Source organism: Eschrichtius robustus, chromosome 3 (assembly GCF_028021215.1).
Source record: "Eschrichtius robustus isolate mEscRob2 chromosome 3, mEscRob2.pri, whole genome shotgun sequence".
Classification (NCBI taxonomy): domain Eukaryota; kingdom Metazoa; phylum Chordata; class Mammalia; order Artiodactyla; family Eschrichtiidae; genus Eschrichtius; species Eschrichtius robustus.
In genome coordinates this window covers 166,308,364-166,323,850 of record NC_090826.1, presented here as the reverse complement: position 1 = coordinate 166,323,850, position 15,487 = coordinate 166,308,364, and the positions used below count along the sequence as shown (strand labels likewise).

The window sequence follows — 15,487 nt, the reverse complement described above, 5'->3', positions numbered from 1 at the left end:
AAATATAAAAATATATTAATCCCATGTAATCAGTAACAGCAAAAAAAATAAAATAAAGCTTTTAAAATTAAAAGTGCACTTAAATGTTTGCATAAATGAAAATATGTAATGTGTCTAGGAGACAGACTGGAATTCTTTCCTTCTTTCGGATATTAACATAATGATATAAAAATAGACTGTCATATTAAGCCATACCCTAATGTTTAGTACTTTACTTGTCTCTTCTGGTAGAGGAGGGGGACATACAAGGTGGGAGGGTAAGTGTGAGAAAATATAAACTATTTTCCAAAGTTATATTTATCCAAAAATATTAAATGTGAGCATTTAGCATGGGCAACTCACAAGACCATCATGGTTTAACTAGTTTTAAAAACAATGTTTGTGTACTTAAGTTAAAACTTCATGCTACTCAAATAATTAAGCAGTGAATGTCAGTAGGTAGATTTGTTTGGCATCAATCCCAAAGAATTCGATCCTACTAATTCACATCTACATCAGGCACTGTAGCTCAACAATAATATTAATAGATTAAATTCACCAATTAAAATCTCTTGATGTAAGTTTTAACTCAAATACATAAATTCAAGAGAAAGATGTCAAAATTTCAACTCAATCCTACTGATTTTATTTAAAGGTGTTTTAATTAAACTGTCCAAAGTTTGATATAACTCACAAAAAAATCTGAATGTGAGAAAGGTTTCTTTTAGCAATTTATAAAAACTATTTTGGATTTTTTTTTTAATTTAAAAGTTTACTCAGCAAGCTTGTTTTAAAAGGAGGTTTTTAAAATGTGGGCAATATTTTCTGGCTGATATTATTAATTAGAAAAATAGTTTACTACAAGGAAGATCCTTTTAAAATGGAAGGAATCCAAGAACAACTGAACAACTCTTAAAATTCTTTCCTACATGGTTCTTGGTGATAGTGGGTTATTTGTCTTCCCAAACACCTTCTTTAACTGGGGGGCAGAAGAGAGGACGCCTTCCCCTGGCATTTTCTCACATCCATATTTAACCTGGTTATTTCGTTTGTTTCTTCTTCATCAATGTTGTCAACTAACAATAACAAGCACATTGAAATTCATGTGCATTTAAGAAAGAATATAAATATACTGTGAGCATTAAATAAAAGTGTCTTAGGTAAATTATGAACTTCAGGTACTCAATTATATTCTTCATTCTTGTCAGACATTCTACTGGGTTATACAATTGTTAAATTACACCAAAGGCACCACACACAACATGAAGCAGCAATTAAGATTAGGCAAGGCTGTCAGCTGCCACTGTATTTTCTGGAATATAACTATTAGTTACTTCACATAGGTCATATGCCTACATGAGTATTTGTGTTCTCAGAGAATGCAAAAAAGGTACTTTCCTAACCAGTGGGTAAGTAACAGTATTTTATAAGCATCACAGGGTCCTTAACAGCTCTTTTGGGGGAAAAAAGGAGAAGGGACAACTGAACCTGCTTTGTTCCTACTATTGTATCATAAAGAACAGTAGCTACATGAGGGTTAGTTTTCTCTGTTCTATTACCGCAGCCAAAGACAATGGTTGGTCTTAATTTGTCCTGGCTAGAATTCATATAGCAAAGTATGTAAATCACACGTTTCTAATAAAGAAAATGTGTCCATGTCACTGATATGGTATCTTATAAATGATGGAAATCAGAATAGAATGTCTCTCTAAACCAGGAATGAATGGCAGTTCAGTCTTGACTTCAATACTGAGTTTTGGCTAAAGCATATTTCACTTATTGTCACATTTTAATTTTCACAGACCTAGTTTCACACTTAGCCACAGACTATTTAAAACACAGGACTAAAAGACAAATAGGTGTTATTATACACAATACAATCAAGTTTAAACTTAGCAATGTGGTAATTATATTGTTTGTACACAGTTAAATCAATTAAACATACTACTGGGGGAAACTGCTTTTTAACACATTATTTTACAACTTAAAAAATTCACCTTTATGAAGGCCAAATCAATCTTTTCTCTGCAGTTGGGTAAACTCTATTATTCTGCATGTGGAACTCCACATATTAAGTAGCGAAGTATAGAACATCAAGTAGGTTTTCAAAAAGAGCTAAAAAGAGTCCTAATAACACAAACACAAACAATCACTCACGGCTAGTTCAAAAGACCGCCTGGAAGAACCCCCAGGAGGAGGCAGAAAAATCAGAACTAAAAGTTACTAATTAATCACTTAATCTGTAACGATTAATTAAGGAACCTGAGAAGGAGTGGAGAGTTTATAAGGAGCCGCACAACAGGCTCACTGCTGTAACTGTCACCTGGAGAGATCGTAAAATAAAACCGCAGGTGATTAAGAAATGCATTAGAATTTTCATTTTTGGAAATGTATAACACATGCTTCTTTGCCTAAACCAGCAAGTATATCAATCTTAAAACAATTCTCTTTATAGGTAAAGAAACAATATTAGTAATACTGAAGGATCATATCAAAAACTCTGATTCACATGGATAAAGTACATATACACAGCTGAATTGTTTATATAAAATTTTAGTAGTATATATCATTTTATCTCTCATAAAACAATCTGGCCAGCCAAGGTATACAGTCGTCAAAAAGGTATATATACGAGTTTAAAAAAAAAGAAAAAAAAAAAGAAAAAAAGGCTCTAAGATTTAAAAGTCACTTTTTGAACTTGGGTTTTCAAATCAGAAAGTTTTAGGATCAAATGAGAATAAAAAGAATTCAGATGTGTGTGTGTTGTGTATATGTGTACATATATAGATACATCCTAGTGTAAGGAGAAGGAGATGCATGTACCTGATTAACTGTAATGTGGAATGGTTAAGTGACATAACCGGTTTGTCCATGCAAACGACACATATATGTGCACATGTGTGTATATGAGCGTGAGAGTGAAAGAAAACACTCTGTAAGCCTAAATTCACTCCTAAGCCACAGATATCTAACCTACTGAATAAAGGAGGCTGTCAATCAGAAATCAACCTATTAATAAGAGCTCACATCTGCCTTACAACATGTACACCTGAAAATTAATTCAAGTTAAGCAAAAGCTCCCTTCCAATAAATCACATTTATATTCCCCAAATCATATTAAGATGAATATAACTTTTCCCCTTAAATTCTAATTTAAAAGACTGCTCTCAAACAAAATAGTTAAAAACAAAAACGAACAAACAAACAAAAACCTCTCTCATTCATGTTGGAAGAAGTGAACAAGAATTAGTTCTGAGATCCTAATTCTAACTAAATCCTTACTAAGAAGCCAACTCAAAAGCTGACCAAATCACCTACATGAACCACAACAAATATCACAACATAAAACAGTAGCTTGCTGTGTATCCCAAATACCACAAACCAGACCATGGCCTAAGGAAACAAAAGTTATGGAAATGCGCAAGGAGTATGTACCACAGCTTGAAAAAGTAATGTAAACATAATGTTGCTTACCACAGAAAATACATCGCAAATTAGTGCTGTCCTGGGTAGCAGTAACTTTGCTCTGGGCTGCAACAGACACCTTGGTGTTAGAAGCTTCAAAGGACAACGGGGCCATCTGAAGAACTTCACATAAACTAAAAGGTGCTTTGAAAGGTTCAAAACGTATTACACATACGTCCTAGCTAGATCCTCATTCTGGAAACTCTGTAATTTAATAAAAACGTATCCTCTTTAACATAAACTTGTTAAAAATTTTTATGTGTAATCTTATTTGTGGAAAAAACCCTATAAATAAGCCACAGACCAAATGATGCACTTAATAGCTTAATTATTTCCTGAGTTATACAATCAGAGAATGCAATCGATTTGCATTTTACAATTATCTTAAAAAGTAAGTGGACCTGAGATACAGGAAGTCAGATCTATGGCCATTAGTTAATTCCATGATAGCTACCCTCTTTTAGTATTGCTCATTTAAAAGAATTTGCAGCTGAAAAAAATTTAAGGGAAATGCTTAAATTAGCTTAACATGAGATGAACTCATCTCTACTAGTTGAAGACCAAAGCCATTTTACACAGCCTCCAGCAATTAAAATGTGTTATATATTCATTGATGTCAAATAAGAATATCTTCATTTTTCATCTTTGAAAAACAGCAAAACTATTCATTGTTTTATCAAGCCACATTTTATTTTCCTTTTTTCTTCAATATGTATATAGGCATACGAATTTGACAAAATCTTGTTAAAAAATGCGTGGCCACCTCAAAAAGCCATTTAATATTTAGGTTGCCTATACTAAAATTTACCTTAAGTATTAATGAGGTAAATTCTCTTTAAGTGAAAAAATTCAATGAGAAGGAGATGATAATTTATGAAAAGGGGAAAGGCTTTTACAAAAGCAAGGTGACACTCAAAACGGGTGGGAAAAACAAAAATTAAATTTCTTTTAGTTTTACATTAGTGACATTCAAAACTTTACATCAGTACTTTTCTATAAATAAAATACTACAGAAATTCTTTTCAGCATAGGAAAGATTTTCTCTTTCCACTAGTATTAATCAAGAAACAATAAACAAGTTAAAAATATATTGACTTAAGAAAGACTACATAAAGGCAAACAAGACAGTAATTTAGATTTCCCTTAAAACTGTATTCTTAAATAATACAATTTATGCTAACTAAAAGTTTGCACAGAATCAGAACCAAACCAATTTATATTTAAAGAATGCACACCTGAAAATGGTAATAAATCTTAAATAGGAGAATTTTTTATTGTTTTTTAGAAATTAGATTTAATATAATCCAATTATGTTTAAGCCTTGTTTTAAAGATATTAAATACAGCAGATATTTTCAAACACAAAATAAATAAGATTGTTGAATGTCACCTTTCCTAAGTACTTCCACCCACTTAATCAATTATTATTAAAGTCGCATGCACAATATTTACAGTAATGACATAAAAAAGACCACAGGCATACATATAAAATGTCTACTAGCCTAATCAGATCATGCCAAAGATGATAAACCATTTAGAAGATTTTCAATAATTATATTTTGTTTAAACTTTTAAAAATATCTGTCTTACCGATGTTTGTAAATGACTACTTCTATAAAGCCTTTATTAAATAAACATGCCTAGTCTTCAGGTTTTACCCTTCAGTTCCTTTCATTCATATTTAAAGGAGGGAAAAAAAATACGGAAAATATTAAAAACTTACAGGAAAAACCTGAGAAATTATCTCGTCTCTGACAGCAAAGAAACTGCCACATTCCATTACCGATCATTTTGGTAAAAAGTCATCTGACAATCCTCAGAATTCAGGTAAAACATTACTACCACATAAGACCCAAAATCCCCAATCTTCTCACAGTTTAAACTATTATGCAACATTCTTGCACTTGGTATCTTTAAACATATTCTTTCTGCTGACTTTTACTTCATACCATCCCGTAAAATACTTATCTAAATTCTGATAAGGTTGCTTGAGTTCTACTGCAGTTTGCATTTCCCGAAGATACTAAATTATTCATTCCATCATATGCATAAGGCTAACAGCACTCCCTGCTTAATACTGATGCTGTTAACTCTTTCTTCACTCAGTTGAGGGAGGAGGGTGGAATATGGGAAAAGAATGTTCAGTGTACAGATTGAGTAAATTCAATTAAAAAGAAAAAGACACTTCTCTTTAAATCAGTGTATTAAAATAGGCTTACGGCTAAGAGAAATAAGGATGCACCCTAAAGGAAAGCATGAACTAAAGAGGTTAACTAAAGCGGTTAAGATGCATCAAACAATCAAAACTTAACATCTATATTAGACTTCTAGAAAAGAAAAAAGACCATCCTTATGAGCTACTCTGACCTTGAAATAGTCTTGTCATGGTTGTTCATTTATTTCTAATATAGTTTGTAAAACAGCTATCCCTCAGGCTTTTCCCCGCCTTTTAACATCCTTTAGCATTAGGCATTTTGTACAAGCAAGGAAATACACAAACCTTGGGTGAGATATTAGTAGGAGAAAATGACAGGCTGTCATTTGATTGGTATTACTGTATTTTATTGCAATATATAATTACTATAGTAGACCCTTAGTATTCACATTTTTAACATTAGAGGTCTCCACTACCAGGAGTTAATCTCAAAGAAATTTGTAATGAGGAAACTACCCAGCTCAGCATTTTTTCTGAGGATTAAATGAGATAATGTTTGCTTACAGCTGGTTTTAATTTGATTTGTACTCTCTGGAAAGCTGGTCTGTTGAGTGAGCACAGCATAGCATGCAAATTAGCAGTGATCATACTTCTGACCATCATTAGGGCCCCAGGTATTATCCTCATGATTGCAAAGTTCTACTATAACCATTTCTGAGAAGGCATGAAAGCAAATGTGTTTTTGTTTGTTCTAAGGTATATAGAATAGAATGGAAGAAGACACTGCAGTGGTATGGTTGCCTGTGTTCAAAAATAGATACCATGGGGTATAAACTGGTGCAACCACTATGGAAAACAGTACAGATACTCCTCAAAAAATTAAAAATAGAACTACCATATGATCCATCAATCCAACTTCTGGGTATATACCCAAAGAAACTGAGAACAGGATATTGAAGAAATATCTGCATTCCCATGTTCAGTGCAGCATTATTCACAATAGTCAAGATATGAAACAACCTAAGTGTCCATCAACAGATAAAGAAGATGCAGTATATATATATATACACACACTGCAATATTATTCAGCCATAGGAAAAAGGAAATCCTGTTAGCAGCAATATGGATGGACCTTGAGGGCATTATGCTAAATGAAATAAGCCAGACAGAGAAAAAACAAAGACTGCATGGAATCACCTGGATGTGGAACCTGAAAAAGCTAAACTCACAGAAACAGAGAGTAGAAAGTGGTTGCCAGGGGCTGGGGGGTGAGGGAAATAGAGAGAGGCTGGTAAAAGGGTACACATTTTCAGTTACAAAATGAATAAAGACTGAAGATCTAATGTAAAACACGGTTGATAACATAGTTGATAACACTGTACTGTATAATTGAAATATGCTAACAGAATAGAACATAAATGTTCTCACCAAAACAAAACAACCAATCAACCAAACAAAAAAAAATAAATATGTGATAGATGTGTTAATTAACCAGATGGAAGAAATCCTGTCACAATTTATATGTGTATCAAATCATCACCGTGTACACTTTAAACATCTTACCATTTTATTTGTCAATTATACCTCAAAAAAACTGGGAGGAAAAAGGTACCATATTTGCAGGGCACTGTGCTAAAAGACATGAGAATTACAAATAGTAAATTTTATTCAAAGTGATGATAATTTTAAAGTGGCATTTTAAAACATTTTCAAAAGAATTTCAAATTTTGTTTTAAAATATATGCAGTTTTTAATAAAGGAAGATTGTTATATATCTCAAAAAATGAGGTATCATGCATCTATAGCCACATGTGAAAAAAATATCATATAGAACTGCTCTCTCTTTTTTTTTTTTTTCATTACTGAATCTTAAGCAAAACTATTTATATGACTGGGTTTCCCCGCCCCTCTTCATTTCTTTAGTTCTCCCCCAACTTAGGGCCTCAAATGCATTTTATTCCCTGCTAAGCAAGAATGAAAATGGCTGCTAACAGTTGATAAATTGTTGATAATTGATTAGGCTTGACTGGCAATAGCATCAGTCCAACATCTGTTTTGTAAGCCATTTACTTTTAGATGTGGAATGAGTGACTGTCTCCAGCTAAAGAAACTGAAAGAGTCAACTAGAAGTTGAGGGGTTTATAACTTACCAATCCTGCCATATCCTAACACTTCTAAAGGTAAGAGTAACCCGTGTCCCACATTCATTTCTCTGCTTCTTCCTCATGAGCATAGATCAAATCCCCTCACCATCCCCACTCCCTTCTATTTCATTACTAAGGCACTATTAGGTACATATATGCTCAGAGAAAACACCACATTCAGGTAGAATGCACTTTAACAAAGATGATTAGCTTATTACTAGAGTATCTGTTAACTCTCTAACCAGCGCTGTTATCTATTCAGTTATGCAAACCAGATGTCTAGGGCCCTTCCATTACTACTATTTAACCTATTTCCAAGTCCTGTTAATGCAATCCCCTCATTGTTCTCCAAACTACCTCCACTGTCACTCTTCATGTTCCATGATCTCTTGGTTTTCAAAGTGGGATTCATATATCCCAGAATGCTAAACATACCCTGGGGTAGGAAAGAACATAGTAGTACTTCCATTTCTGTTAATTTTTTTCTCATCCTTTTTACAGTTCTATTTTTTCATGTTTTACAATGTATGCAATATGTCAACGCCAAACATATACATAAGCTATAAAGACACGTGCATTAGGAGATAAGCTCAAAAATTAAGGGACCGGGCTTCCCTGGTGGCGCAGTGGGTAAGAATCCGCCTGCCAATGCAGAGGACACAGGTTCGAGCCCTGGGCCGGGAAGATCCCACATGCCGCGGAGCAACTAGGCCCGTGCGCCACAACTACTGAGCCTGCGCTCTAGAGCCCGCGAGCCACAACTACTGAGCTTACGTGCCACAACTACTGAAACCCGCGGGCCTAGAGCCCGTGCTCCGCAACAAGAGAAGCCACCGCAATGAGAAGCCCGCGCACCGCAACAAAAGAGTAGCCCCCGCTCGCCACAACTAGAGAAAGCCCGTGCACAGCAACGAAGACCCAACGCAGCCAAAAACAAATAAATAAAATAAATAAATTAAAAAAAAATTAAGGGACCACCAGCCTAGACTATTAAATAAACTGTCCATTCTGATGTTGTACCTCTCCCATTCCCCACAGCAGCCAGTGATACTTTAATAACTAAACCAGATCAAATCATCTCCCTTAGTAAAATCTCTTCAATATCTTCCCACTGATCTTAAGATAAATAGCAAACTCCGGTGCTTTCTCCCCATGATGTGGCTGTGGCCTAACTCATCCAATTCATACTTTGTTTCTCTCTACACTCCAGGTACATTGGTCTTCCAGATTTTCAAATGAGCTATATGCTCCTCCTGCTGCAGGGCCTTTTTTACACATGCACATGCCTTCTGCCTGTGATATTCTTCTCTTGGTCAACTAGTATGCTTCCTTTTTGTACTAATTAGAACTTTCTGGCTGTCAACACTCAACTGGAGTTACTATTAGCCCCCAGACAACTAATATAATTATTTCTCCCTCCTTCACTCAGAATTCTTATTTCCTATTTCTAGTTTTATAATTATATATGTTTTTTCCCAGTTATCCACTTCAAAAAATTTGAAAGGAGATAATAAGCATAAGTATGAAATTGGGTAATACCAAATTTTCTAAGAAATATGAAGAATCTGTCTAAAGACTTAGGAGAAAAGTTTTCATACATTAAAATTAGGCCAAGTGGTACAAACTTATATTCAGACAAGAAAGAAAGTGGGAGACAGAGAGAAAACAGATGTGTGACATCCTACAAAATGAAAGTTTGGGGCGGTGGGGATGATAAAGGCACCCAATTCCATGGGCCAGGCTCATTTGGGGGTGGTGGGCAATCCAATGAGATGAGACCACCTCAGATCATTTTTAAGGAAACGCATGCAATTTTGCTTCCTCATCCACATGTAAAGAGCTGAAATTCTTTTAACCAAAAAAGTGTTTTCATTCTAAAAGTATAATACAGAAAATTTCAAAGACCATGTCTGTTCTTTCCTACTTTTGTAAGAGAAAAAGAATTAAGAGAACCAAAAAAGTATGCAGTTCTAAGGTAATGCTCTGGGATGTGGGAAAAAAATGAAGGGAGGACAATGCTGGGCAAGAAAACTGAGCCTGGGGACCAAGAGAATAAACTTCAGAGATTTCACAAATGGCCAAGCATTCATCTCTATTTACATTCAATTTGGCAAAGAAAACTACTACATAATTCTACTTTCACAATTTACCAAGTTTTTAAATGTTGAGTTTTTTAAACTAAAGAATATGAGGAAGCCTTTCTGCTTTGGTTGTAACCTCCTTATTTAAAAAAAATATTAAGTATTAGTCATTACTTTCACTGTATACCATACTCCTACAACTTTAACACACAAACATCAATTGTGAAAATAAGTTAATTGTTAAAACTTAGAGAGTATGCCTAGATACATGAATACATGCTTTCTTATAATGACTTACTTTTCAAACTGCCGTACATGATACCTGCTACAAAATATATGAACCTTGAAAAAATTACGCTAAGAAGCCAGTCACCAAAGATCACACACATATTGTATGATTCCGTTTACATGAAATGTACAGAACAGGCAAATCCATAGAGACAGAAAGCAGATTAGTGGCTGCCAGGAGCTGGGAGGTATGAAGGAATGGGGGTGGGGTAAGAGTAGGGGTGGTGATAGTGACTTAGGGGCACAGGGTTTCTTTCCCATGTGATGAAGATGTTCTAAAACTGATTGTGGGGATAGTTGCCCAATTCTATCCAATTCTATGAATATACTAAGAACCACTGAATTGTATACTTTAAATGGGTAAACTGTATGGTACAGTAAAGCTATTAAGGAAAACAAAAAGTGCCATGTCATGCTTGTATTCTTCATCTTAGAATTGTTTATAACATAAAGCTGAAAAATATCCCAGTGCCTATTTCTTTTCTATTACGGAAAATATTAAAGGTGATTACCTCTGGATGGTGGAATTTTCTTTAAACATTTTAAAAAATTCATTCATTCATTCATTCATTCATTCATTTATTTATTTATTTATGGCTGCATTGGGTCTTTGTTGCCGTGCACGGGCTTTCTCTAGTTGTGGCTAGCGGGGGCTACTACTCTTCCTTGTGGTGTGCAGACTTCTCATTGCGGCAGTTTCTCTTGCTGCAGATCATGGGCTCTAGGCATGCGGGCTTCAGTAGTTGTGGCATGCAGTCTCAGTAGTTGTGGTGCACAGGCTTAGTCGCTCCATGGCATGTGGGATCTTCCGGGACCAGGGCTTGAACCCATGTCCCCTGCATTGGCAGGTGGATTCTTAACCACTGCGTGGATGGTGGGACTTTAGATATTTTTACTTTCTTCATTATGATTTTCTGTACTGCTTAAACTTTTATAATAAGCACACAACTTTTTAATCAGAAAAAATTTTTTCGCTAGAAAAACAAAATGCTGTGCTAGAAATCCAAGTTCTACTGCCCAGAGCAGTTCTTGTCGGGTGGAGCTCCAACTGGCTCTAGGTTCTGATGAGAGAATTGGATGTACACAATGAAAGAAGTGACTCGATTAATAATACCAGCATGACCTCAAGTGTCTGAAAGGACTGCGGAGCCAGCACCTGGATGTCCCTTCCAAACACTAGAGCTGGTCTGGGAAGGTTCCTCTGCCATCATGTTATTTTTCAGGAGGAAACAAAAATCAAAGGCATTTCTTAGGTCATGACTCTGAATACATATCCATTCAGGATGGTTCGTCGAAAACCAGGCCTGTCCTAGTTAAACCAGGACAGCTGTCTACTTCTCCCTGGGAACCCTACTGCCCTTGCCCTTCTCATTTTCTCTGGACAATAATTCATGATATTTCATCAATGAAACCAAGAAGCAACTTCTATCTAAAACAACCCCGGACAACCCTAACATTTAAATGACAAAGATGTCCACATTTACTTTTGGAAACTCAAAAATAAGTAAAATTTTATTAAAAGAATAGTTTTGATGAATATATAATAAACTGGGTAGATAAACTGGGTTTGTTTACCTCACATGGGGTTTATGAAATAGAATTAAATATAAATAAAGTTATTGGTGTGGGCTGTCAGCAAGTACATAAAAATAAACTTGTTCTACAAACTAAACATCATTAACTTCAGTCTCTGAAATGTAATTATATCCATAACAATATGTATCTTTATTTCACTACTCTTTAAAAAATATGACTCATAATTAGTAGGTCTAAATTTGATATGACAATTCAAACGTGAGGGTGTGTTATTTAGAGGAAACGTCAAATATTCAGACAAAGAAAGAAAATGAAAAAAGCCATCAGCTATGTGGTCAAACTTATAAAAATTAAGGAAACTTTAAATTAGGAATGCCATATTCCCACTCTTAAGAATCCATAGATGTTACCCGATAAAGAACAACTTCTTCTGGAAAACTGTGCACAAAATACTTATTATCGTATTTTAAATGATATTCTTGGTAATATTTTAGTTCAACCTGTATCCTATGTCATTTTACTTTCTTCATTAGACATTTTCCACGTTAAATCTTAGTCTTTTACTACTCATTCTCTAAAAATGAACTACAAAAGCAGCAGGGATACATTGTTATTTAAAAACAAAACAGGGGGAGGGGAAAAAGAAAACTTCAATACCAGCTAGAGCTCAGAAGGAAACACACTGTAAAATATCAAAACTGGTAGAGCCTAAGATCCTTCCAATTTATTGTGAGTTACTACTTTATATTGCGTTAGAGTCAGCTGTCTGCCTCACTAGACTTCAAGATGCTCAAAGGTAGTATCTGTGCCATACTCATCTTCCCATTACCAGCAACCAGCATGGTACTTGGCACATTGTAGGTGACTGACAAATTTATTTAACTAAATAGGAGTTTTACAGAATCAATGTAACTTAATCAGAACTCGCTAAAGGTCTACTATGTGTTATAAGTACCTTTACATATAGCAATCCATCTAAATAATGCAAATAGGAGAGAATAAATATGAGAATGAATGAATCTGTATATAATTTTATAGTAAAGAAGCAGGAGATATATACAAGACCAGAAATATTTAAACAAAAGTCAGGGAAATAAAACCGTCTTCAACTAAAAAAACACCTTTATGTGGATGGGTAAGTGGGGTTCCTATAAAGCCTTGTTCAGCATAATATAAAGAAATCCCAGAACACCCAGGAAATCTATATCTGAAGTTTTTAATGGACTATAAGGTTGAGATCCCACAAGCTTCCAGGAAAAAAAAAAAATCAACTCTTTAAAAAGCAAAGAAGGGACTTCTCTGGTGGCACAGTCGTTAAGAATCCGCCTGCCAATACAGGGGACACGGGTTCGAGCCCTGGTCCAAAAAGATCCCACATGCTGCAGAGCAACTAAGCCCGTGCACCACAACTACTGAGCCCACACGCCGCAACTACTGAAACCCGCGCTAATAGAGCCCGTGCTCCACAACGAAGAGCAGCCCCCCTCGCCACAACTAGAGAAAGGTTGTGTGTAGCAACGAAGACCCAACACAGCCAAAAAACAAATTTAAAAAAAAAAAAAAAAAAAGGCAAGGAAAAAGTCTGGTCCATAGCCAATTCCCAGTGTGAAGAAATTCAGGTGAAGGTAAGTTATTTCCCCAAGCCTCATGACCAAAAAGAATCAGGAGGCAGGGCACAAGAGAACTGTTAAAGGGAGGGGTGACTCTAGAAAACAGGGAGGTGTCTCTAGAAAGGCAATCTGGTTGTATCTCTTCCGGCAACGACTTCATGCTGAATTTGTTTTTAAGCAAGTCAAGACTCCACAGGCTGGCTGCAGGGACCATAGCATCACTATTCACAGGAAGATAAAAGGCACAAGAAATACTTACGGGAAGTTTTAAATGACACGTGTTCAAATTCATACTTTAATGAATAAAAGGGTAAATAAATATTGGCAGAGAAATAAATAACTGCTGGACTAATCGACAATGTGGAAATATCAGAGAGTCCTGAAAACCTAGCTCTTATCTGTGTTATGATACTTGAAAATAAAACTGTACTACCCAAACTGAGGCCAAAGTACCTACTTAAGAGGGAAAAGATATAATTCAAGCTGATTTCCCAAAAGAATAGTATCCCTTTGGAGCAGAAAAACAGTTACAGCTTCCTAAGAACAAAACTCTAGAGACTCAAACATCTATTCATGTAAATAATACTATAAATTACTACTACTGTATTAACTATATTTGAGAGCTGTTTATATATCTTAGTTAGTCCAGATTAATAAGATTGTAGGGTACATTTAAAAATGTATGTGTGGCCCACGGGGCCGCCTGCTGGTTGGAACGGCAGCCCCCCGGCGCGGAGGGCGATGAGGCCGGCGCCAAAGTGAGCGCGGCATGGAGGGGCCTGCCTAACTGGGACCCGTGGCCCTGCGTCATCTGGCTGCGACGCGGGTCCTGCGCACGCTGCGGGGCTGCAGCCGCCGGGCGGTGGGCGCCCGAGGGGCCGGGAGGCGAGCCGGGGCCCCCAGGCGGGTGTGGGCATCGTGTCCACAGCCAGCGTCCCCGAGGCCGCGCTCGGGCCGTGATGACCGGTGAAGCTGTGCTGCGACAGCGCGGCCGACTTCTTCCCTGTGTCCAGTAGTGGTCTGGAGGGTTATTTGTCAAGGTGTAAAGAACTCTACCACTCTTAAGACAGTAAACTTCACGGGGTGTAATCTGACATGGCAGGGAGCAGATCACATGGCCAAGATCTTAAAGTATCAGACTACCAGAAGGCATGAAGAAACCTGGGCTGAGAGTCTTCGTTCCAGGAGACCTGATCTTGACCGTATGGCTGGTTTGAGGCGCATCACTCTGAACTGCAACACGCTCATTGGTGACCTGGGTGCAAGTGCTTTGGCAGAATCTCTTAGTGAGGATTTATGGCTTAGAGCACTTGACCTGCAGCAGTGTGGCCTCACCAGTGAAGGAACAAAGGCTTTACTAAAGGCCCTTGAAAGCAACAGAACTCTGGTCGTTTTGGATATAAGAAAAAAATCCACTTGTTGATCATTCTGTGATGAAAGCAGTTATCAAAAAAGTTCTCCAGATGGAAGGAGTGCCAAGTCAGAGGCTCAAAGATTTGGAAAGAGACAGTTTAACAGAAAAGATTTGTCCTTGGAGAACGGAGCTCATGCTTTCAGTCGGGAAGTGAATGGTGTCTAGAAAACGGGAGCCAGACAAGTGGTGAGGAGCGCAGAGTGGAAATAGCAGAGAAAAAGAAGTCCCCCAAACCTGTTTCCAAACTTTGCATGCCCAGGAGAAGCAAGTCCGATGGAGAAACAAAATGTAAGAGCACTTGACTCGTTTGACCTCATTGGAGTCCGGTACCGCCTAAGGGGAGGACAGACTTGGTGCCACAGGGTCTGTCTGTTCCCCTCACACACAACCGCTCCACCGGCAGTACTTGTTTTTTGTGTATCTTTTTTTTTATTTTAGTTTTTGGGGGGTGGGGGCTGGGGGGTGGCTGTGTTGCTCGGCTTGTACGATCTTAGTTCTCCAACCAGGGATCGAACCCGGGCCCTCGGCAGTGAGAGTGCAGAGTCTTAACCACTGGACTGCCGTGGAATTCCCTCTTGTGTATACTTCTAACTAGCTTAGATATATACTTTAAATTTTTGTCTTCGACCAAGTTATAGAGCATTAGATCCCCAAATGTGGTTGAATTTATGAGGTATAAGAAAACAGGAGCTGCTGATATTTATGACTTGTAAGTTACATGCCTGTTTAAGCTAAACATTTATTCTTAGACTCCTTCCCCGCTTGTAGTCAGAGTAACTCTTCTGGAATTTTTAAAAATAAGAGCCTGGGACTTGA

The 15,487-nt window shown here is 36.8% G+C and overlaps 1 protein-coding gene across 6 annotated transcripts in view; it reads right to left on the bottom strand.

Moving 5' to 3' along the window:
* ENAH (ENAH actin regulator) overlaps window positions 1-15,487 on the bottom strand; it is a 168,429-nt gene that overhangs the window by 45,482 nt on the left and 107,460 nt on the right. For 3 of the 6 annotated variants that reach the window (XM_068541752.1, XM_068541755.1, XM_068541757.1), the window contains exon 4: window positions 3,454-3,510. The exons of the other annotated variants lie outside the window; for them this stretch is intronic. In XM_068541752.1, coding sequence (XP_068397853.1) covers window positions 3,454-3,510 — 57 coding nt within the window. The remainder of the gene's footprint in view (window positions 1-3,453; window positions 3,511-15,487) is intronic. 6 annotated transcript variants of the gene reach the window in all.